A 24,149-nucleotide genomic window follows, 5' to 3' on the forward strand; every position below is an offset into this window, starting at 1 on the left:
AGTTCCAAATTCTCTCTCTCCCTCCCCTCTCCCCTCCTTGAGAAGGAAAACAGCCATTTTAAAAAACAGAGCTTACAAATCTAGCACTTTATCCACTTAGCCTTGCTATATTATGATATAAATGAATGTGCTTTTTTGAGGAAAAAAATCACTTAATTACTCTCTTCTTCAGTTTCCTCATCTGTAAAATACGAAAGGACTAGATCTAAATGAGATTTAAATCCCTTCCAATTCTAACATTCTTGATTCTATGAAGGACCCTCCAGTAGAGCTTATTTGATTGTGTGTCAAAAATGATGGAAGGATTTGCCCCCCATACTTTCCTGTATCCATCTTTCCTCTCTTCCTCTGTCCTTGGTAGGAGCTTCGTACGTGGGAGGAAGAGCTGACTCGGGCAGCCCTTCAACAGAAGAACCATGAGGAGCTACTGAGGCGCCGAGAGCAAGAGCTAGCAGAGAGGGAGATTGACATCCTGCAGAGGGAGCTCAACATCATTATCCATCAGTTGTGCCAAGAGAAGCCCCGGGTAAAGAAACGCAAGGGCAAGTTTAAGAAGAACCGGCTGAAACTCAAGGACGGCAACCGCATCAGCCTCCCTTCAGGTACATGATTTGAGGAGTCCTGAAGCCTAGAAGGGGCAGTTAGGTGGCTCAGTGGATAGATCTCTGGGCTTGGAATGAGGAAGGCTTATCTTCCTGAATAAAAATCCAGCCTCAGACACTTACTAGCTGTGTGACCCTGGGCAAGTCACTTAACCCTGTTTGCCTCAGTTTCCTCATCTGTAAAATGAGCTGGAAAGGAAATAACAAACCACTCCAGTACCTTTGCCAAGAAAACTCCAAATGGGGTCACAAAGAGTAGGACACACCTGAGATGACTCAACAATAAAGCCTAGAAGAAACTGTAATCAATCAGTAAGCATTTAATAAGTTCCTGCTGGGGGCCAGGCACCTACCTACACAGCACATTATAACACCACACAAACATATATGTGATATACACAATATAATATGCACACACATACAAGTATACACATATGTTTGCATGCTGTTATATCTAATACTACAATAAGTGTAACATCACGTATGTAATGTTTCAATGTGTGTATACATATTTATATGCATAGATGCATAGATGTACTTGTGTATATGTTTTTGTGGTATTACAATAAAGCAAAGGCACTGTTCCAGTGACTGGAGGTACAGAAACAAAGGGAAACCTTTCCTGCTCTCAGAAATTTACATTCAGGGATGGTGGGGCGGGGACAGGGGAGAGGATATACATGCATATGGGTATATATCAACACATATAAGACATGTATGGGGCAGCTAGGTGGTGCAGTGGATGGAGCACCAAGTCTGGAGTCAGGAAGATCTGAGTTCAAATCCAGCCTCAGACAAGTCACTCAATCCCTATTTGTCTCAGTTCCTCATCTGTAAAATGGGAACTAGAGAAAAAAATGGGAACGTTCATGGGGTCACAAAGAGTTGGACACGACTGAACAATAAAAATAAGACACATAAGCTACCAAGGTACCACTAACAGTAAATAGTAGGGACTAAATTGTGCTTGATCTGGGTTTTGAAGGAGACCAGGAAATTCCTAGGGGCAGAGATGAGGAGAGGGTGTATTCTTTAGAACAAAAGGCCTAGGGAGACCCTTAGGGCTGATTGGATTGATTAAAAGATAAAGACAAAAAGATAGATAAAACCTATATCTATAATCTAGTTGTCAGTAGTCATACATATATACATAGAAAGATTAGATATAGACTTTAGATTTTTAACTTATTCTGTATTTTATCTTCTGCTTTCTTATTTATAGTTGCTATCTTCCCATTAAAATATAAGTTCCTTGAGGGCAGACAAATGTTTTTGCTTTTTCTTTGTATCCTCAACACTTACCACAGTGTCTAGTCCTTAATAGTATTTAATAAACACTTATTCATTGATTGAAATGTTTAGATATACATATGGAAGTGTGAATTTACGTACATATACTTAATATGCACACATGTATGTTTATACACAGGTAAATATGTAAGTATATATTGTTGTGCATATGAGTCTAAATCTATATACATATATATCTTCATGTGTTTTATGATATATATATCATATAGTAATTTATATATGATTTATGCATATAATGAGGCATATGTGCTATGTTTTTTTAATGGGTGATGGAAAATTTGAAGACCAGTATTTTCATTTAACACAATACAAATATACACACATGTAGCATATATGTGCATACATATGTATATACACAATAGTTTGTATGTATCCATACATGCAAATATTGGTAGGTACGTATATATATACACATAGTGTACATATGAATATATGCATATATGTTCACATATTTTTTGTTGTTGTTTGATCATTTCAGTCGTGTCCTCCTCTTTGTGACCCCATTTGGGGTTTTCTTGGCAAAGATACTGGAATAGTTTGCCATTTCCTTCTCCAGCTTATTTTACAGATGAGGAAACTGAGGTAAACAAAGTAAAATGACTTTCCCAGGGTCACACAGCTAGTGAGTGTCTGAGGCTGGATTTGAACTCAGGAAGATGAGTCTTCCCTGACTCCAGGCCTAGTACTCTATCTACTGGGCCATCTATGCTGTGCACATATATGTAGGGGTATATGTATATGCATACACAGTACATTATATTACCACAGAAACATATACATTATATACCATATATGCTCACATATATAAATATTTACATATTTTTGTCTGTATGGTATTATATGTAACATTACAATATGTGTGATACCACACATGTAATGCTTTATGTGTATATGTATATATATGGATACACATCTATATATTTTGTGGTATTACAATAAAGCAATGGTCTTCAAAAGTTTTGATCATGCACCCACCTCTGTCATTAAAAAGTTTTGGAGCATGTACTCCTGAGATATATAAGTTTATTTATAATTCATATAAAAATACTAAATTTAATAACATTGCATATATTATAAAACATGCAAATTAGTAACTAGAAGGGATGAAATAAAAATAAAGTATTTTTTAATTTAAAATTTTTATTCATTAATGGCACAAAACTTATTTTTGCTCTTGATTTTGATTGAATATGCTTCGGTATCTTTGAAAAATTCCTTTGTACTGGGGCAGAGAGTTGACTTGTAAAAGAATAATTATTCACTAGTAATTAAGCATTCAGTTAACTTGCTCAGTGTAGTGAGTCAGACAAGTAAATTAGTTTTTGTTCTTTCATTCCTTTTTTTGTTAAAAAGTGCCCAATATGATGATCAAATAATAGGTCATAACAGCCAGTGAACATCACAGCTCTCTTGTTTGAGTTAGGACTCTCTTTGTAGAGCAATTAATTCATCATACATATTGCAAAAACAACAAGCAAAAGTGTATTATCTCTTTATTTTAGCTGAAAGTTTTCCATATAAATCCATTCTTCTTTATTTACATGGTTCTGCCTAATGGGCTGTCTCATATCTTAGTTTCCTATTTATATTTGGACATTTTAGTTGTGATCTTGTGTGGGTGCAAGGAATAGTGAGAAAGCCAGTTTGTTCAGACTATAGAATGCAGGAAAGGGAGTGATATATAATATCGTGGGAAAGGTAGGTTGGAGTCAGGTTGTGAGGGGCTTTAAATATGCAAACAAAGGAGTTTTATATTTTATCCTAGGGAAAATAGGGAACCACTAGAATTTATTAAATGGAGTGTTGACATGATCAGACCTGAATTTTGGGAAATTGACTTTGGCAGCTTTGTGAAGGATGGATTGGAGTGGTGATAGACTTGAGGCAGGAAGACCACTTAAAAGGCCATTATAATAGTCCAATAGTCCTTTGGGGCTTGAACAAGGCTGCTAGCTGTAGAGCTAGGGAGGAGGTGACAAATGCTAGACGTGTAATACAACAAAGATTTGTCAACTGATTGCATATGTGGAGTGAGTGAAAGTAAAGATGACATTAAGTTGACAAACCTGGGTGACTGGAATTTTGATGGAGCATTTACGAGGTTTGGAATAGGTGTAAATTAGGAAGGAAAAAATAATGTCATGACATTTGTGATGCAGATTGCAACCCATCTATGCCTACTAAGTCTCTCCCAAGACAAAAAGGGTCATAGAGTTCTTTCTCAAGGGTCACTGCTTGGAATCTGTCATTTGAGGGGTATCTGCTGCAGCCAGCCACTTGGTAATCTGGTGGGGCAGAGAATGAGTATGTTGGGAGGAAGGATTTTTCCTAATGAAATCTATGCAGCTGCTGCTGTGGGTTCCTGGGCTAGGTCTAGGTCATAACTTACACATGACAGAGGAGAGAGAATGATCAATGGGAAGCAATGTAGTTGGGGAACACTGATAGTAATGGGAAAAGATTAGGTGTAGTTGCAATGGAGATAAGCCCCATGATTGGCTATCTTGGGAAAAGTAAGATGTAACCCATCTTCTTATCCACCAGTGGATTGATTACATACCCCCTGGGGTCATGTCATGGTAGCCCAGGGTCATTCAGCTACCAATTTGGAGGTTGTTGCTATAAAGCAATGGGATTAATTTTCTTGTGTGGCTTGTTAGAAATCAGCCTTACTGCATATAGGCATACCACAACTGTCTCTCAACATAGATATGTTTATATACCACATCTGTCTGTTTCTAAGATATATCAACACACAAAATTGATTTTTTTTCTATTTTTTTCATTTTTAAACCTTGAGAAATCAATTAGATGATAAACTTCTCAAAGACAGGACCTGTGTATTACTTGTCTACAGTTGGGTGGGAGTTGGTCAAGAGACTCCTGGTTTTTTTCCCCAATCCAGGTGATAAAATCACAGAAAATAAGGATCAGGTGATAGAGACAATGAGGTATGAAGGATATAAACAAAGTGCAAAGTCATGTCGATAGTCTGTCACCCCTTTATATGTGAAGTAATTCTCCCATTAAAACTCCTAAGACTAGGGGCAGCCAGGTGGCGCAGTGGATAGAGCACTGGCCCTGGAGTCAGGAGGACCTGAGTTCAAATCTGGCCTCAGACACTTGAAACTTACTAGCTGTGTGACCCTGGGCAAGTCACTTAACCCCAATTGCCTCACCAAAAAAAAAAAAACAACCCAAAAAAACACCCAAAAAACTGCTAAGACTAGGAGGCAATTAGCCATTGGTTGGCCATGTTCCTGGTGGCACCTTTAAAAGCAAGACATCCTCTGAGGATTCAGTCAAGGCAGGAACCAGCTCCAAGGAGCGTGATCCCTGGCAGCAGACAAGAGAATGAGCTCGGGAAGAAGTCAGCCATTGAGAGGGAAAAATGTTCCTTGTTTCTGAGGGGTTAGGGTGGTGGACAGGCTATATCTCTCCCTCCTATCATCTCTGCAGTGGCCATGGTACCTTGTGGTAGAACTCTTCATTTAGTTGGAGACATCACATCCAATAGGAAGCAGGCCTGACAATTGGCAACAAGAAATAGCTCCAAGGAATGTGACCTTTATTAGGTGAGAAGTGATCCAGTCCTGACCATCAGGAGTTAAGCTATAGAAAGGAACAGGCTCAGGGAGCCCAGGTGAATAACTTGCTCGGGGCATCAACAGGAAAGCACATTGGAGTCTTAAAGTGCCAAAGATGTGAGTTGCTTTGGTCACATGTTCCCTAAGTGTGTGCCTCTCTATTAGTGTGTGTCCACTCTTCCCATACTGACTCTGTGAGAATCGTTAGAGAGCACTTGAACTGTAACAGACTCTATCTGTAATCGTGGGAAAGTATAACGGAGGTTTATGAGGCTAATTTTGTAGTTACCATTCTTACAATCTTAGAATGCCTTCACTTTTAACTAATTGTGTCTATTGGCTGACTAGTAAAAAGCTCACTGGTAGGAGCTCATGAGTTTGAGGAATGCAGACTCACAAGTTATCTTGAAGCTGGGGTAGTCACCCCTTAGGATGTGAGTACAAATAAGGGAAGATATCCCTGAGGAGATGTTTCATGTATTTCTATCCTTGGCAAAAACTACAGTGCCTTTCTTGAAAGAAAATGTACTCCAAGAATCAAGTCTTTGAGTTATCACCATAGTCATATGCACCAAGTACACGTTTAATAGATATTTCTTGAATTGTCTTGCACACTGTCCTTAGAAAATGTTAGAAGTTGGATCATTCATTCCCAGGTCAATACAATTGTCAGACAGTCCCTGTCTTCATGCTCTCTGCCCCATATCCCCCAAGTTATTCATTCTCCACACTGTTAGGATTGTACTAAAGGACACAGTGCTCATTCTTGCAAGCTGCATGAACTGTAGAAACACAGTCGGTTTGCTCCCTCTGCTTCTCCTAATAGAAGTTTAGAGCTGAGCTGTTGGACTTTGAGCTTTTGGTTGATCTTTTCCCAGAATAAATAAGAAATATGATACTTTTTCATATGCTGCTGGTGCCAAGATGCTTATCTAAATTGGAAATAAAGGTTCACCTAATGAAATCCAATCCAAAAATGAATTTTCCTTTTTCTCTTGTTTGGATTATTTGATTACAGAATAATCTTCTTGATAAATGAATTTTTTTGTATATGTCATCTCTAACTAGATTTCCAGCATAAATTCACTGTGCAGGCATCTCCAACCATGGACAAAAGGAAGAGTTTGATCAGTAGTGGCTCCAGTCCTCCAGCAAGTCCCACCATCATTCCCCGACTCAGAGCCATTCAGTGTAAGATGCCTACATGGGGTGGGCAATGATGTTCTTGTGAAGTTTCCATGATACATTTGATTGGGGAGGGGAGGGGAGCTGTCTTGTCATTCACTGGTTTAGCCATTTGTCTATTCATGCCTCCAATAATCCACAAGCCCTTCTACCATAAATACACACACACACACACACACACACACACACACACACACACCAGCCATCTTCCATTATCACCATCACTACTTCCTCCATTTTTCACTTTTTGCTTAAATAATTGTCAAAGAGAAGTAGGAACCAAAAATATCTTTGAGGCTCATTTATTTGTAAATGGTGAATGGCTATCTGATATAAGAACTAAGACTTGTGCCACAATGGACTCTTAGACTGGGAACATATTGAAGCTATATTTTCCTTGCCCAGGGAACACTGAGTCCTCTCTCGTCTAGTCTGCCAATCCCTTTTCCCCATACATGCTAATCAGAGAGGTAAGTTTTTTTTCTGAATTTCAAACCCATACAGTACAGTACTAAGGATGCCCCCCTTAGTTTGTTTTGTTTCCTATAGCCTCTGTTCCTTTTTTCTCCTGGTATTGCCTTGTGTCCCCAAGTGCCTCTGGTAAACCTTCAATTCAATTCAGCAAACAATATTTTCAACCCTTATTATGTTCAAAGCACTGTGCTACTTACTGGAAATACCAAGACAAAAATGAGACTTCTTGCTTTCCAAGAAGTTTATATTCTATTGAAGTGGCTCTGTGATAGAGCACTATGCCTAAGAGTCAGGAAGACCTGAGTTCAAAGCTGGCCTCAGATATTGACTAGCTGCGTGACCCTGGGCAAGTCACTTAACCCTGTTTTCCTTAGTTTTCTTATCCGTAAAATGAACCAGAGATGGAAATGGCAACCCCAAATGGGGTCATGAAGAGTCAGACATGACTGAAAAATGACCAAAAAGATCCTCCTTGTGAGACCTTAGTCATTTAACGTCTCTGGGTATAGTTCCTTTTTCTGTTAGGTAAAGAAGTTAAAGAACCTGATATATGAGAACTCTTCCTATTCTAATTTCTATGATCTCATGATTGCTTTTCCATTCTTCCCATAAGGCATCAATGGAAATCATGTTTATCATCATGCAAGATAACAGAGGTCTGCAATAAGAAAGGAGAAAAAGCCTTTGATTCCTATTCCTTTTTTTTTTTTTTTGTGAGGCAGTCGGGGTTAAGTGACTTGCCCAGGGTCACACAGCTAGTAAGTGTTAAGTGTCTGAGGCCGGATTTGAACTCAGGTCCTCCTGAATCCAGGGCGGTGATCTATCCACTGCACCACCTAGCTGCCCGATTCCTATTCCTTTTAAAAATATTTGAGGCAGAATGAAAGAAAAGGAGGTCAGTCTTTTGTAGGAAGGATTAATAAAAATATAAAAACTCCAAAAATATCTCCATTAAGAAACCCTAAGGTTCTTTTCTTCCTAGTTCTTACTTTATACTAACCTTTGTTCCATACTACCCCTTCCCCTGCCCCTACCTCCACCTTCCAACCTGTAGAACTAATCCACCAAAGTCTTAAGTCTCATAATCTGACCATGTCTGGTCAGATTTAGCTTCAGTTTTGATTGATAATTGTGAGAATTAAAAACAAGTTTGAGTATAATTTGGGGTTCTCTTTATAGTCAAGGACTAACTCACAGTTCAGCTATTTTCCTGACAGGTTTAGCAATGGGATAGGTATTCAATTAGATCATAGAATCCCAGAGTTAAAGCTGAAAAGGACCTCGGGTATCATCTTGTCCATCTTCATGAGGAAACTGCATTCAAATGTGACTTCAATGTGTCACCAGTCTAAGAAGAGTCTTTAATGGGAGAAGTCTTAGGCCTTGTATTGAATAGCCTCTTACTCCTTCAAAAAGTAGTTAACCAGGGGCAGCTAGATGGTGCAGTGGATAGAACATCAGCCCTGGATTCAGGAGTACCTGAGTTCAAATCCGGCCTTAGACACTTAATACTTACTAGCTGTGTGACCCTGGGCAAGTCACTTAACCCCAATTGCCTCACCAAAAAAACAAAAAAAGTAGTTAACCAAGAGTGGTTAAAAGATTTGCCCAATATCATAAGGGTGGTAAATGATAGAGGCATGATTTTGAACCCAGAGCCCTCTAACTCCAAATCCAGGCATTTTTCAACATGCTACACAGACATCCCTCTTCTTTCTTCTCTGAATTCTCCAAGTGTGGGATACAAGAGATGGATATGAAAGAAGCTTTGCTTCCAGATCTCACCTGATAAATCTCTCCTGTGGCTCTCAGTGACACCTAGTGAAAGCAGCAAAACCTGGGGTCGGAGTTCAGTTGTCCAGAAGGAGGAAGGCGAGGAAGAAGAGAAGAGGACCCTGAAGAAGAAGGGACGTACGTGGGGACCAAGCACACTTGGGCAGAAGGAAATTGCCTCAGGAGATGAGGGGTAAGAGCCAATTATTAGTGATGATAACAACGCTTTCTTCTTCTTCTTTTTTTTTTTATAACAAAGCTTTCTTTTTTTCTTTTTTTTTTTTTTAGTAAGGCAATTGGGGTTAAGTGACTTGCCCAGGGTCACACAGCTAGTAAGTGTTAAGTGTCTGAGGCCGGATTTGAATTCAGGTACTCCTGACTCCAGGACTGGTGCTCTATCCACTGCGCCACCTAGCTGCCCCGACAAAGCTTTCTTAACATTGATAAGGCTCAGACTTAACCTTCTTCTCTGAAGAATACACTCAGTATTATCCTACAGTAAGTCTTAGTGGGAGAATCAGTAAACAATTATGAGTATGAGATGTTTCCCCGATTGCTTTCTTTCTTTTCTTTCTTTTTTTTTTTTTTTTGGCGAGGCAATTGGGGTTAAGTGACTTGCCCAGGATCACACAGCTAGTGTCAAGTGTCTGAAGCCAGATTTGAACTCAGGTCCTTCTGAATCCAGGGCCAGTGCTCTATCCACAGCACCACCTAGCTGCCCCCTCCCCTGATTGTTTTCTTTTAGGGTTCTCTATAGTCCCCACTTTAAAAAAGCTGAAGCTTTCTGTTTGACAGGAAATGGAAAATCTGCCTTGGGTTTGAGCTCTTGACCTAGGTCTTGGAGGTATCATGTCTTTCCTGCCCAACATATCCTGTTAAGGGGAGGAGAAAGGCACAGGTTAAAGAGAGAGGCTTCATCTTACAGAGGAGAAGCCTGAGGCCTAAACAGATGAAATGACTTAGCCAGTCACCTTGAGAACTACCTTGAGCTGAGAAGAGGTTCCAAGGTCACCCGGATCTATTTCAGTCCTCAGTTCTCCAGTCCAGGGGGTTCTGAACCTTCTCTGCATCCTGGATCCCTTTGACAGTCTGACAAACTATGGACCTCTTCTCAGAATCATGTTTTTAAATGCATAAAGTAAAATACACAGGATTGCAAAGGAAGCCAATTATATTGAAATGTAGTTATCAAACTATTAAAAAAGACAAGTTCGCAGACATCTCCTAACCCCACCAAAATCTATCTACAAGACTCCCAAGGAGTCTGTGGACCTCCATTCTAAGAACCCCAGAAGGCCTAAACTGCAGTTCTTCACTGACTGAAATGTTTCTTCTCTTTCTGGCCCTTGAAATTCCCCTCTCCAATACAGTGGACAGAGTGCTGGGTCAGGAGTCAGGAAGACCTGTGTTCAAATCTTGATTCAGGCACTTAACAGCTTATGATTGTGGGCAAGTCACTTAATCTCTTTTTGCCTCAGTTTTCTCAACTCTATGATGGGGATCATAATAACACCTACCTCTCATGGTTGTTGTGAAGATCCAATGTGATAATACTTGTAAAGCTCTTAGCAGAATGCCTGGCACAGAGTTGGTGCTTAAAAAAGGTTTATTTCCTTCCTTCCTTCCTTCCTTCCTTCCTTCCTTCCTTCCTTCCTTCCTTCCTTCCTTCCTTCCTTCCTTCCTTCCTTCCTTCCTTCTTTCCTTCCTTCCTTCTTTCCTTCCCTTCCTTCCTTCCTGATGCTCAAGGAGGAGCCCTGAGTAACAGTTGCCATGTGCTGGACACTATTCTATGTACCACATCATACTTTTAAAAACCAGGACTAAGTTCTGACCCAGGAAAATTTCCTCTCAGCTTGTGTGGCCAGCATGGATGCATTGTTGTTTTTTCTTAATGAATAATAGATGATAGTGTAGCTCAGAACTGTCAAGAACCCCATGGTACAACCATCAGGTGTGTGTGTGTGTGTGTGTGTGTGTGTGTGTGTGTGTGTGTGCGTGCGCGCGTGTGTGTGTGTGTGGGGGGGAGGGTCACTGATGTGGGTGTGTCCTACATAGTTGTTGCTGATTCTCTTTATTCATTGAAGATCTCCTCAGAAGCGAGAGAGAACTAATGGTTTGTGTGCCCTCTCAGAATCTCCACATTTTCACTTGGGGTGAGTTTATGCTCCACCCTTTCTATGCCTTTGTATTGGTATCTGCTCCCATCATCCACATCCTTTTCCTTATTTTTCATCAGTTCTTAAGCAGTTCTTAAGGGATTAAAGCTTCAGTCATCCCAGGGCTGTGCTCACTTTTTGATTTATGTTTTGTTGGTTTGTTTATTTGTTTAAAGTAGTGCTACAGTGCACCTTGGGAAAATCACCAGACTAATCTGGATTTAGCCTTGCTTTCTTCAACCCTTTTTCTTGCTCTGGTTGGATCCCAGATGCCCCTAGACCTTGAGAAATGATATATGGTTGTCCCTGAGAGTTCTGCGCAGGTCATGATATCATTTCCTGTGGAAATTCCAGACAGTGTTATCAGGTAGCAAGTTCATAATCAACCATGTTCACTCCTGGCACTATTTTTTCATAATAACAAGTGACAGCTAGAATAATTTTTAGCTGGTCAGAATCTTAATGGAGACCCCATCAGTTTACCTAGGGTAGGATTCTGGGGGATATCCAGGAGAAGATAAAACTGTTTTTCCCCTCTTCTCAGTGGGCTGGAATTCCAGAGTAGAGTAGGAATGGTGGGAATGGTCCACCATTTCCCTGAGAATGTAGTCTTATTGATATCTCCATGACAACAGTTGTATCAGACAAGTTCTACCATCTTTCTGCTGTAGGGAAAATAAACAAACAAAAACCCCTAAACCAAGTGGTCTAGTGGACTGCTTGGAGTTGCAGCCAGGTCTCTGATTTGCCCCTCTTGAATGAGATGAGCCCTTTTGGGCACCTGACCCATTTCCTGAGAGTGTCACTAAAATGTCACCACAAGCTTAATGACTTTGAAATAGCTTGGAGGAAGGGTTCTGGGGGTACTGGTTAAAAAGAGAACAGTGTCATTTCTGACCTTTGTAAATGTCCCAAAGTGCACTGGGGTGATGATACAGCTCAGAGTGCCCTTTTCGGGTTTGCTGATTTTTTTAAAGCTGATTGCTTTGAAAGCTACCTAAGCATGCCATGAATTTGGCTGGAAAATACTATACCAGCTGGAGTGAACTGGGGTGGGTGCTCCCACCTCTGCTGAGCTGTCTCCTGCTGGAACTTGTATTTGCATGGGGCTTGCCTATAGTTTACATTTCAGCAGAGATGGCTTATTGGGTTCGGTTCTTTGTGGATTGGTAGTGGCCACCTTAAAATGGGCCCAAGTAATAAATACTCCAGGGGAGCAAGCGCACTTGGGTTGGCCAGATCTTCTTGTTGCATCTGCCATTCCCTTGCCTCCCCTGCCTTAATGTTACGCTGACGCTCTTGGGCAGACCTTTCCATAGCTCGTGACAGGAGCAGGTAAAACAATTCTTTAGCCTTTTCTTGTCCTATAGTGTCTGATTCACTTCACTCTGATGAATAAGTGGGTTCTTGTTGGCATTCTATCCCTGGCCTTTAGGGCCCCCAGAAGTAGCAGAACTGAGTAGTCTGTGTGGTTAGCCACACAGGTGGAAGGCAGGTGGATAGCCTGGGAGGAGTCTGGGGAGGGAAGGGAGAATGACCTGTTGTAATACTTTCCCTTGTTTCCTTTAAGCAGTCTGAAATCCCTGGTGGATGGATACAAGCAGTGGTCGAACAGTGCTCCAAATTTGGGGAAAGGCCTGAGGACAAACCCTGCCCTTCCAGGGTTTACCAGCCTCGCCGAGATGGGTAAGAGCAGCATCCGGTTCATGCTTGAGAAGCAATCAGTGTTCAAATTATGTTTTGGATCATGACTAAGTATGCCCCTTAGCAAGTCACTTCTCAAAGACTCGGTTTCCTTATCTGTAAAGTGGGAATAATGATACTTGGAATTTATACCTCATGCAACTTTCAGGAGAAGAAAGGGGAAAAAAATCATCTTAAACCATCTTCTTCTCCTTAATTCCTCGGGAAACATCTGGTCACACTTCCTAGACCCCTTTACTATTATAAGGCAAACTGTATGGAAGCATTTCAGTAAAGGGAAACACTTTTCGTGCCTAATCAACTCTTTCCTTCCCTCTTTATGCTATTTTCTTTTTTATCTAATTCCCAAACTGCAAGCTATCTCTTCCCCAACTTACTTCATATCGTTGCTACTACCTGCTCCCTCAAGCTGAGGTTTACTAACTTACTAGCTATTTAGGACCTCTGTGATGGAACAGGGTGTAAAACTATGTGACAATGAGCAGGTCCCTTCACTATTCTAGGCCTCATGTATAGAATCAGAGAGTAATATTAAATAATCTCTCTGTTTTTTTCACCTCTGTGATTCTATCAATTACCAATAGCGAGTATTTATGTAAGAATTATGATAAATTTTTGTTTGTTTTTGTTTTTGTTTTTGTTTTTAGTGAGGCAATTGGGGTTAAGTGACTTGCCCAGGGTCACACAGCTAGTATAATAAATTTTTAAAGAATTATTTTATTTTGTGGGGCAGTGAGGGTTAAGTGACTTGCCCAGGGTCACACAGCTAGTAAGTGTCAAGTGTCTGAGGTCAGATATGAACTCAGGTCCTCCTGAATCCAGGGCCAGTCCTTTATCCACTGTGCCATCTAGCTGCCCTCAGGATTATAATAAATTAATATAATAAACACAATGAAAATAAATCAAAGGATCTCTTATCAAAAGAATCTCACATTCTAATGAGGATGACAACAAGGACGTATATGAATATATACAAAATAAATATTAAGAGAATCGATACCAGTAAATACAAAGTTGTTAAATGTAGGGGGATTTATTGGGGAGGGCACTTGTAGTTGGGGGGAGATCAGCAAAGGCTTCATCCAGAAGATGGTGCTTGAGTGGAGTCTTGAAGAGATGCTCTGATGAGGAGGTATGTTAGGAATGCATTTGAGGAATGCATGTGTGTACATATTTTAACGATCTAAGGACAATATTAATTTAATAGGACTTCTTTGGCCATTGACTACACAAGATCTCTGGCTCCTTGGGGACTAATTTGTGGGCACCGTGTGAGCAAGGTTTCAAGCATGAGAAATGAGAGAACCTTCCCAACTCTTCTATTAGCATAGAGAGCTAGATGGTGCAGTAGACAGAATGCTGTACACGGAGTTGGGAAGACCTGAGTTTGAATCCTAACTCATGCCCCTGACCCTGTGCAAGTCACTTAACCTCTGTCTCAGCTTCTTCATTTGTAAAATGGGGATAATGACAGCATCCATCTCCCAGGGTTGTTATGGGGAATCAGTGAGATAATATATGTAAAGTGCTTTGTAAACCTTAAAGTCTTGCATAAATGCTAGCCATTATTATTATTATTGTTGTTGTTGTTGTTGTTATTGAAATATCTTCAAGCTAGTGGAGTCCCAGTGTATCCCTCATAGAGTAGGGTACATGCTTACTACCTGGAATGGCCCTTGCCCTACTCTCTTGTAGTGAAAGACTATATCCAGGTCATCTGGACTGTTCTAGCTGGATCGTTTCTGGTTCTAATCACTGGGGATATTTGAACCCAATCACTTTGGATTAGTATTGTTTGTTGTTCAATCATTTTAGCCATATCTTATTCTTCGTGACCCCATCTGGGGTTTTCAGAGATACTGCAGTGGTTTGCCATTTCTTCTTCCAATCCGTTTTACAGATGAGGAAACTGAGGTAAGAAGGGTTAGGTGACTTGCCCAGGGTCTCATAGCTATTAAGTGTCTGAGGTCGAATTTGAACTCAGGTAGTCATCCCTCCATAATCCCCTCTATACATTTTATCTGCTCTATTCACTGTCTCACCTAACTGCTCCTTGGATTAGTATAACAATATCAATAACGATAGATGTTAGTCATGGGAATGAACACCCAAACCTAAAATTGTTTTAGAAAGAAATTTATTTGGTCATTTGGTAGAGAAGAATGAGCCAAAAAGGAGTTGTGACTCCCTGTCCAATCTCTGGATTGGTTTATGTTATGGGTTGTGATGTGATGTGATGTTATATTGTATTATGTTGTGTTGTGATATGATATATATGATATGATTGATATGATATGATATGATATGATGTAGGGTTCAGACAAAAATGCCAGAGGACTCTTCCTAGGCAAAGGTCCATTGAGATGTGTACCAGTAAGCATAAACACTCAAATTAAGGTAGATTGCGATGTAAGCATAAACATTCAGATTTAGGGAATCCAAAACAGAAGCACTGAGTGGCATCTAGACCCAAGTGGGATCTAAGCATTTCCCTGATGCATCTCTGAAGTCACCCTGACCATTACAGTAAGCTTTTGGCTTAAACAATTTAAAGTTAGGTTCAAATGATATTAGTAAAAGACAAATAATAAATATTTTCCCAATATAGATCACATTTACACTGTTTTAAATTATGCAAATTGTTTTCCAAACATTATCTATTTGATCTTTACAAGTTGAGTACTATTATTATATTAATTTTTGTTGTTGAAGAAAATGAGGCTCAGAGAGGTTGAATGGCCAGGCTCACATAATTAGCAAGTACCTGAGATGGGATTTGAGCTTGTATTCTTCCTGACTTTATCTCTCTATCCACTACCCAGATCCCAACTGCATTCCCTTCCCATAGGACAGTGCCAAAGAGAGAGGCAAATTCCATTCACTTCAATTCAATATACATTTATTAAGGGCCTTCTATAGGCCAGGCACTGTACCAAGTATTAGGGATACAATAAGAAAGAGAAAAGCAGTCCCCGCCCTCAAGAGCTTACAGTCTAATTCGAAGGGGAAACTCGGATCTCCTGAGTGCTAGATACCCTTTTCTCTCCTTCATGGATTGTTTAAGAAGTTCCTTCAGGCATAATATAGCTTATTTGCTTAGCTTTTTGTAGATCCATGAATCTGCATCCCATATGTCCGTGGCTCTTAATTCAGACACTATTGCCAGACACTGCTGATGGGTTGAGGGATGACACTAGGATGCTGATGGGAAACTCCCAAGGTTCTCCTCCCACCCAAGGGCAGCAGGAGGAAACCAAACATAAAGCCAAAGTGCTCTCCCCACCCCAAGAGACTCCATCTCTGGGGTGTTGTGGTGGGGTTCTAACAGAAGGCAAAACATATTTTCAGAGCTTTACCTTGAAAAGTCAAATTAAAAGGTAAAAAATGAAAAAAAAATTGTTAAAAATAAAAAAGTTGTTTTTTAAATTAAAAGAAAGGGTCCTTGAAAGATAAAATTAATCTGACATCAGGTGATTCCCATCCCTAGGCCTGCTGTGACCTGCTATTTTTTTTCTAGCTCATGTAAAAAGTCCCTAGGGAAAGAGGTAAGGAGTTGGCCGATCTCCATTTTTAGGGAGATGGGAAAGATGTTGTGCTAAGAGGGATGGATAGTGATTTTCCCATATTAGTCACTGGAACATATTAGGGAGAAAGCCCTAGTGGTCCAATATCTATTTCTTATGGCAACCAGCAGACTATATTGGCTTTTCCCCCTTGTTTCTTTTGAGTATCATTGACTGTCATTCTGTTAAGCCAGGAGAGAGGGAGGGAGTTAAGCTCCCAGCTCAGTTGATTTGATCTTTATTTTTTTTTTTTGCCTTTCATCCATCACCCCCACCCCCACCCCCAGAGGATGAAGAAATCGAAGGCCTGAGGAGTGGGGAGAGCCGAACAATCCATTCCTCCAACCAGTCTTACCTCTGCATTCCATTTCCACGAAATGAAGAGGTGGACAGCCCACCCATTGATGGAGCCCATGAGGAGCCCACCCCAGTGAATTCAGCTACCAGCACCCCACAGTTAACACCCACCAACAGCCTCAAGCGAGGGGGAACCCAGCATCGCCGCTGTGAGGTAGCTCTCCTGGGCTGTGGGGCTGTTCTGGCCGCTACTGGCCTAGGGTTTGACCTGTTGGAGGCAGGAAAGTGCCAGCTGCTACCCCCTGAAGAAGCAGAGCTGCCACCCCGAGAGGAGAAGAAGAGGCGTGAGGGCCTTTTCCAGAGGGCTAGCCGCCCCCGCCGGAGTACCAGCCCCCCTTCCCGCAAGCTCTTCAAGAAGGAGGAGCCAGTGCTGTTCCTGGGGGACCCCTCAGCTTCTCTGACACTGCTCTCTTTGTCCTCCATCTCCGAGTGCAACTCTACTCGATCCCTCCTTCGATCAGACAGCGATGAGATCGTGGTGTATGAAATGCCAGTCAGTCCAGTGGAGGCGGCTCCCCTGCCCGCTCGCACCAACAACCCCCTAGTCAATGTCCAAGTAGAGCGTTTCAAGCGCAACCCCAACCAGTCTTTGACTCCCACCCATGTCACCCTCTCTGCTCCCACACAGCCTACTGGTCACCGGCGAACTCCTTCTGATGGAGCGCTTAAGCCGGTGGCTCCCCTGGCCAATGGCAGCCCATCGAGCAATGGGCTGAATGCCACACCAGGTGCAGGTGAGCCTCACCACCACCACCCGCTCCTTCTCTCTCCTTTTCCTCTTTCCTATGGAGTACTTTGTGAATGAACAGAGTTTCCCTTCTTCCAAGATGAACTTCTATTCAATTGTCAAAGAAGGTCTGGAACTGAGGTCTTAGGGAAATCCATTGATTTGCCCTTGCTCCAATTAGACGTAGCTTGCCCACTGTCCCAGGGACATCTCCCAATTTGGGTATTGGATTGGCATAAAATTTCCTGAGGCCTAAGAAAAATAAAAAACAGGACCCATATAGGGCCTTCAAATCATCATAGCTTGTAGAATACATTGGGCAGAATGTATCTAAGTCTAGTTTCTGGCTGTTGCCAGAGTTTTGAGGAGCGTGAGTTTAAAAATTCAAATACATTTTCAGGAAGTAAAATTTCCTGCGATGACTACGAGGACCATTTTCCTGTCATGGGCTAGGCTTCTGCATCTCATTATTGTGTTGACTCAGATGACCTTTTGGTAGAAAGATCCACACCCATTCAGGCACATCCTCCCCAAACATTACCTGTCACCAGCTTCTATCTCTCTATGCCTCCCCTCTGCCTTCTCTTTATAGAGATCCATCTGCTAACACTTGATGCTCATAGCAATGTTTTAAGTTTCTGAATCCTGACACTCTCCTTCCTCTGACATCACCCTTCCTCTTTCCCTCCAACCCCCTGTTGGTCACCCCAAGTGCTCTAGTTACTGAGCAAGTAGGCAGAAGGGCTGACAATCATGCCATCGGCTGGAATTACTTTTGGGTCACTGTCCAGATCTTTTCTGGTTGACACCCTCCATTCCCAAGCCCCCTTATACTCTTTCCTATGTACTCCTTCCCTGTTGACTCCCAATGCATGGTACCCTTCCCTTCAATTAGTTGGGTTTTTTTCTTCCTTGTCCAGGGATGCTGAAAACTCCGAGCCCCAGCCGAGATCCTGGTGAGGTACCTCGCCTGCCAGACCCCAACCTGGTCTTCCCCCCGACGCCAAGGCGGTGGAACACCCATCAGGACTCCACACTGGAAAGACCCAAGACTCTAGAGTTTCTTCCCCGGCCCCGCCCTTCTGCCAACCGGCAGAGGCTGGACCCCTGGTGGTTTGTGTCCCCCAGCCATGCCCGCAGCGCCTCCCCCGCCAACAGCTCGAGCACAGAGACACCCAGCAACCTAGACTCCTGCTTTGCAAGCAGCAGTAGCACTGTGGAGGAGCGTCCGGGGCTTCCCGCCTTGCTCCCCTTTCAGGCAGGGCATCCCCCTTCTGCTGAACAGGCCCTTTTGGACCTGGATGCAGAGGGACAGAGCCAGGACAGCACTGTTCCACTGTGTAGATCTGAACTAAACACACACAGATCCACTCCCTATGAGGTTCAGCAAGAGTTTTGGTCTTAGCATCAGAGGAATCTGGGGTTGGGGTAGTAGTCTGGGCAAAAGGGAAGAGAGGATCTGGGGGTACCTGGCTAGGGGGTGTCTCCCATCATGCAGCACCCCAAGATCCGGTCCTACTTCTTGCACTGATAATGCACTTTGAAGACAGAAGAGGTGGGGAGGGCATCTGCTCTGAAGGCCCCAGCCAACAGTGAGCTCTCCTGTTTAGAACCACCACCCTTGATGTAGCCTGTCAGCTCTGAGTGTGCCTGTGTGTGGGAAGGGGGAGGCCTGTGAATGGCCTTCTGTCTCTTCAGTATTCCTTGCCCTTGGGCCTTGGTGTGGCAACCCAGCCAAACCAGCACCGTTAAGTAGGGTGTGCCCCAGGGTCTGTCCCAGAGTCTCTTGGTCATCCCAGAGTTCTGTGGTTACAAATACCAGTGTTGGATATTCTTTTGCTACTCTACCCCAACCCTTGTCCTTGAATCCAGTTCAAAGTCATTATGAGACCTAAGGCTGTCTGTGTCTCATGCTGTCAGGAAAGCTTGGGGTGGGATGATAAAGGCAAAAGACTTGATGGAGCAACCTTCCCCTCCCCCCACCATTCTACTTGCCTGATCTATTTATTTGAGCCTAGGGGTGGCACTCTGATCCACCCCCATGGGACCCGGTGGGGAGAGGGATGGGGAAATATAGTTGAATTGTAGTGAAGAGTCTATGTTCTGGCTTCTTTTAGCAAGATTCAGTGAAGGGTGGAGACTATTGCATAGTAAAGGCGCTGACCTCCCCATGGTGGGTATGTGGCCAAATCATATTTCAAGAAAAACACTTGCCTAGCCCATGGGTATGTTCTTGGGAGACTCCTTCCTTGGTGCCACCTTAGGTGCTAGAGGTGCTTTTCTTATTTAATGGGACCACCCCATGGAGTATATACAGAGCTGTACTACCTGCTTCTGGCCAACTACATTTGCTAGGTCAATTTGGATGCTTTGGGGATACCAAAAAGCCCCTTGCTATTTCTTGCTGCTTGTATGTAACTCAGTGCTGAAGGACCTGGTGAAAGCAGGCAGGCAGCTCTATGTATTCTCTGTGGGATGGCCCTATTTTTCTGTTTTGTCCTTTCCCCTTGTTCTTCACTTCTTTCTTCTCCAGGGACCAGTAACTGCAAGCCTTCATGTATGGCTAGTAAAAATCACTCAAATCCTAAGAGGTTTTCTCATAAATTTTAGCAGGAGTGGCATCCAGTGGTGAACCCTGGGGAATGGGAATCAAGATTCTGGAGTCACTCTCAGTTCAAGCAAACACCCTTATACCTTTCAGCAAGTCACTTTACTCCAGTTCACTCCATGTCTCTAAAATGAGCTTGTGAAACACCTCCCTAAAAAAGGGACTTCAGAATAGCTCAATGACAAGGTCTCTAAAGGCATAGGGGGCTTCTCATGTACACAACATAAAAATTGCCCAGACCGTCTCTCCTCCATATACTGTGGCCTCTTGACATACTGGGCTTTGGACTATGGTGGGAGCAGCAAGGCTCTTTCAAGCGCTGCCCAATCTTCCTGACATGAAGAAAGAAAGAAAAAACTGAGAGCAGCTCTAACATTTATGAAATTTATTTATTTACTTGAATAATGAACTTCAACTTAAGGTCTATTCCATCTGTTTATTCCTCCACCCTCTCCCCCTCTCCCAATCTGTTTCTCCATCATGTTATGAACTGAGTGAAATCCATCTGTAACTTCTAGCAGTATACTGGGCCTCTGTTGAGACATCCCTGAGTCTGTAGGTGGGGTGGTGTTCACAGTCTCCTATAACATTCCTTCCTTTCTGCAGGGATGAACAGAACCTCCTACAAGGGGAAAGCAGAGAGTGACGCTTCTTCTTGGTCAGGCCCAGAGAGTGCAGCTTTAGTCCCATAAAGATAGTGAATTTTCCACAATGACATTTTACCTCCGGCCCAATGAACCCAGCTCCCTGCTTCTCTTTTGTACCAGGGGCAGGTGACTTCTGCCCTACCTCATCCTCTTCCCGTCGTGCCAGCACATGGCAAAGCAGTGGAAGGAGTCATTATTATCTTCACACCTTGGCCTGTCATCCCTGGGGTAGAGAGGCGATAGGACTTCTGCTGGGGACATGGGGTCAGAAGCCAGTTGATAGTTGATAGTTGATAGTACCCTTTAGCTTCATGCTCGCTCTCCAAGGTTCTGAGCAGGAGCTAACCTCAAAGCTGTGGGTCAAACTACTTTCACTGAGAGTAGCTGACCTTCCCTAGTGCTACCTAGGGACCTTCGTCTTTAACACTATGCAATGTGTTAAACCACATGGAATGTGGTGTCAGAAAATATTTCTTTCCTAAGGTTTCTGCTCATATCACTGACTCAGATGCAGTTCTCATCTACTTCCTTGAGAGGCCTGCCAGCTGCTGGGCATCACAGTTGCCTTTCATACTACCTTGTAATTCTACTCAAATAGCTTTGAAGGATAGTTTTTTTTTCATTGTAGGTATTTTTCACCCCCAAGGCCCTCTTTCAACTCCCTCCTTTATGTGAGGTTCAATTGCAGGCCCTGAAGTGTCCAATGAGAAATAACTGATTTTTTAAAAAAGTTTAAAAATTTCCTTGAGTAGGATGTGTTTGCTAGTGGAAAGGGAGAGGTGTTCACATCTGGGTAGGCAAGCAAAAAAGAAATGATGAAAGGCATCTGTCATATGTAGACTCCCACCCTGGAGGAATAGGAGGAGATAAACTTTCAGGCTATTCTTTATTCTAATGCTTACTTACCTTGTGACCTTGGCTGAATCACTTAGCCCCTTGTGAAAAGACATCACCAGCCTTCCTCCCAAAGCATGGGGTGTGAGTGCTCACAAAACAATATTGATCAAGCACTTTGGGCCTCCTTGGCAGGAAGAGATTAATTTTCAGTTGAGAAATGAAGCCAGTTCCTGAAAGAAGCTTCCTTTATTACTGGCCGAGGTGTGGAGGGGAGGAAATTTGTACAACATATCTTTCATCCCCTTGGCTCTGGGTTGATTTGTATCTTATTCCTTTCAGAGATATCTGGAAAAAAACTGATTAGAAGGGACTCATTCAGTGGTAAAGCACCGGCCCTGGATTCAGGAGGATCTGAGTTAAAATCCGGCCTCAGACACTTGACACTTACTAGCTTTGTGACCCTGGGCAAGTCACTTAACCCTCATTGCCCTAAAAAAAAATAATAAAAAAAAATAAAAAGAAGGGACTCATTATATAGCCAGTGGGAGTCATTAGCAGGCACAAGCTCTGCTGAGGCATATTTGAATATTCACAGAGTGCTTAGCTGCTTTTAAACAAATTATCCTTTATTCATCCCAACCAATAATCAGTGAGGTTGGTCATCATCCTCATCTTTGTCTTAACAGAGAAGGAAATGGAGTTAGGGGTGAGGTTGTTAGCAATGCAAGAAATAAAAGGTGTCACTTTTGAAGTGTTGGCCTTTTGATTCTGGAAACCTGATTTTTCTTTTGTCCTAGTTTGAATTCTATTCAGATTTGGCATAAAGAGAAATTTGGGTGGAGGGGATTTTGTAGCATTTCCCAGATGTGTTGTTGAAAGGGACTAAAGAGGTCATTTAATCCAGTCCCCTCATTTTACAGATGAAGAAACTCAGCCTTAGGGAGGTTTAGATGTACCACAAGATCATGTAAGCAGTGAGTGGTAGAGGCAGGATTTGAACCCAGATCCTCCAGATCCAGCACTCCTCCCTCGCCACACCACCTACCTCCTTAATTCCCTTCCTAGCTTGGGTCAGACCATATGCCATTCTTATCAGGAAAAACTTCCCAACAATTAGAACTAACCCAAAGTGGCAGCTAGGTGGGGCAGTGAATAGAGCAAGGGGCCCAAAGGCAGGAAGAACAGTTCAAATCTGGCCCCAGACAGTTACTAGTTGTGTGATTCTGGGCAAGTCACTTCACCTTGATCACCTCAGTTTCCTCATCTGGAAAATGAGCTGGAGAAGGGGAAATGGCAAACCACTCCAGTATCTCTGCCAAGAAAACCCCAAATGGGGTCACAAAGAGTTGGACATGACTGAACAACAACAACAAAGGTAGAACGGGCTGCCTTGAAGGGTATTCAAGGAGAGGCTGCATGATTGCCTTTTTTTTTTTTTTTTTGGTGGGGCAGTGGGGTTTAAGTGACTTGCCCAGGGTCACACAGCTAGTAAGTGTCAAGTGACTGAGGCCAGATTTGAACTCGGGTACTCCTGAATCCAGGGCTGGTGCTTTATCCACTGCGCCACCTAGCTACCCCCCCCCATCTAGCTGCCCCCCCCTAGCTACCCCCCCCACCTAGCTGCCCCCTATATGATTGCTTTTTAAGTCTATTGTAGTGGGGATTCTTGGGGATTCTTCACCAATGGATTGGACTAGATGGCTGGCTGAGGTCTTTCCAACTCTACAGTTCTTTGATTTGTCACAAAGTCCTTTTTTTTCTTTAACCTACTATGTCTTAGGGACACAGCCCAATGTTCAAAAGGAAGGACTAATAGATACTTTGTCCAGTTTGTTTTGCCTCCAAGGGTTAAGTCCAGGTCTCTTGTACTAATGGAGAGAAAAGAGATGACCAGTAACAGTTGTTCTTTCACTGGGCAACCTGCCACCCCCATCTGTAAAGTCCCTTCTTACTCTTATCATAGATGTAAGAATATTATTTGCCCATCACATGGAGAAGACATTGCAGACGGGATTAAAAGTCTATTCAGGGGGCAGCTAGATGGCGCAGTGGATAAGGCACCGACCCTGGATTCAGGAGTACCTGAGTTCAAATCCGGCCTCCAACACTTAACACTTACTAGCTGTGTGACCCTGGGCAAGTCACTTAACCCCAACTGCCTCACCAAAAACAACAACAACAACAACAACAAAAGTCTATTCAGACTGGGGCAGCTAGGTGGCACAGTGGATAGAGCATCGGCCCTGAATTCAGGAGGACCTGAGTTCAAATTTGGCCTCAGACACTTAACAATTACTAGTTGTGTGACCCTGGGCAAATCACTTAACCCCAACTGCCCCCCACACACACACACAAAGTCGATTCAGAGATTCAGAGATCTGATGTCTTCCTGGGCTGCTTATGTGAGTGTATCCTGTTAAGTATCATAAAGTGAGAGACCCAGCCAGTCAGGTCCTGTCTGAGAATCTTAATTCAGGAAGGCCTCAAGAGTTCTCTCCTTGTAGTGTCTTCCTTTGAAAGAATGTAGATGGAATGGAAACATGCCCTTGTTGCACATCATGTCAGGTCCACTGGGCAAGCTGTCTTTGTATTTGTAGGCTGCTGCCTAAGGGGTGCTC

The 24,149-nt window shown here is 42.7% G+C and overlaps 1 protein-coding gene across 3 annotated transcripts in view; it reads left to right on the forward strand.

Moving 5' to 3' along the window:
• Positions 1–22,988, forward strand: part of MAP3K9 (mitogen-activated protein kinase kinase kinase 9) — a 128,044-nt gene extending 105,056 nt beyond the window's left edge. Inside the window, exons 6-12 of one of the 3 annotated variants that reach the window (XM_043982198.1) lie at positions 362–602; positions 6,569–6,691; positions 8,972–9,125; positions 11,017–11,085; positions 12,659–12,774; positions 16,643–17,446; positions 18,360–22,988. In XM_043982198.1, coding sequence (XP_043838133.1) covers positions 362–602; positions 6,569–6,691; positions 8,972–9,125; positions 11,017–11,085; positions 12,659–12,774; positions 16,643–17,446; positions 18,360–18,844 — 1,992 coding nt within the window. In that variant the 3' untranslated portion in view covers positions 18,845–22,988. The remainder of the gene's footprint in view (positions 1–361; positions 603–6,568; positions 6,692–8,971; positions 9,126–11,016; positions 11,086–12,658; positions 12,775–16,642; positions 17,447–18,359) is intronic. The other 2 variants (XM_043982199.1, XM_043982200.1) reach the window with 2 other exon arrangements.
• Positions 22,989–24,149: the final 1,161 nt, after the last annotated feature.

The sequence above is a fragment of the Dromiciops gliroides genome, chromosome 2 (genome assembly GCF_019393635.1).
Source record: "Dromiciops gliroides isolate mDroGli1 chromosome 2, mDroGli1.pri, whole genome shotgun sequence".
Classification (NCBI taxonomy): Eukaryota; Metazoa; Chordata; class Mammalia; order Microbiotheria; family Microbiotheriidae; genus Dromiciops; species Dromiciops gliroides.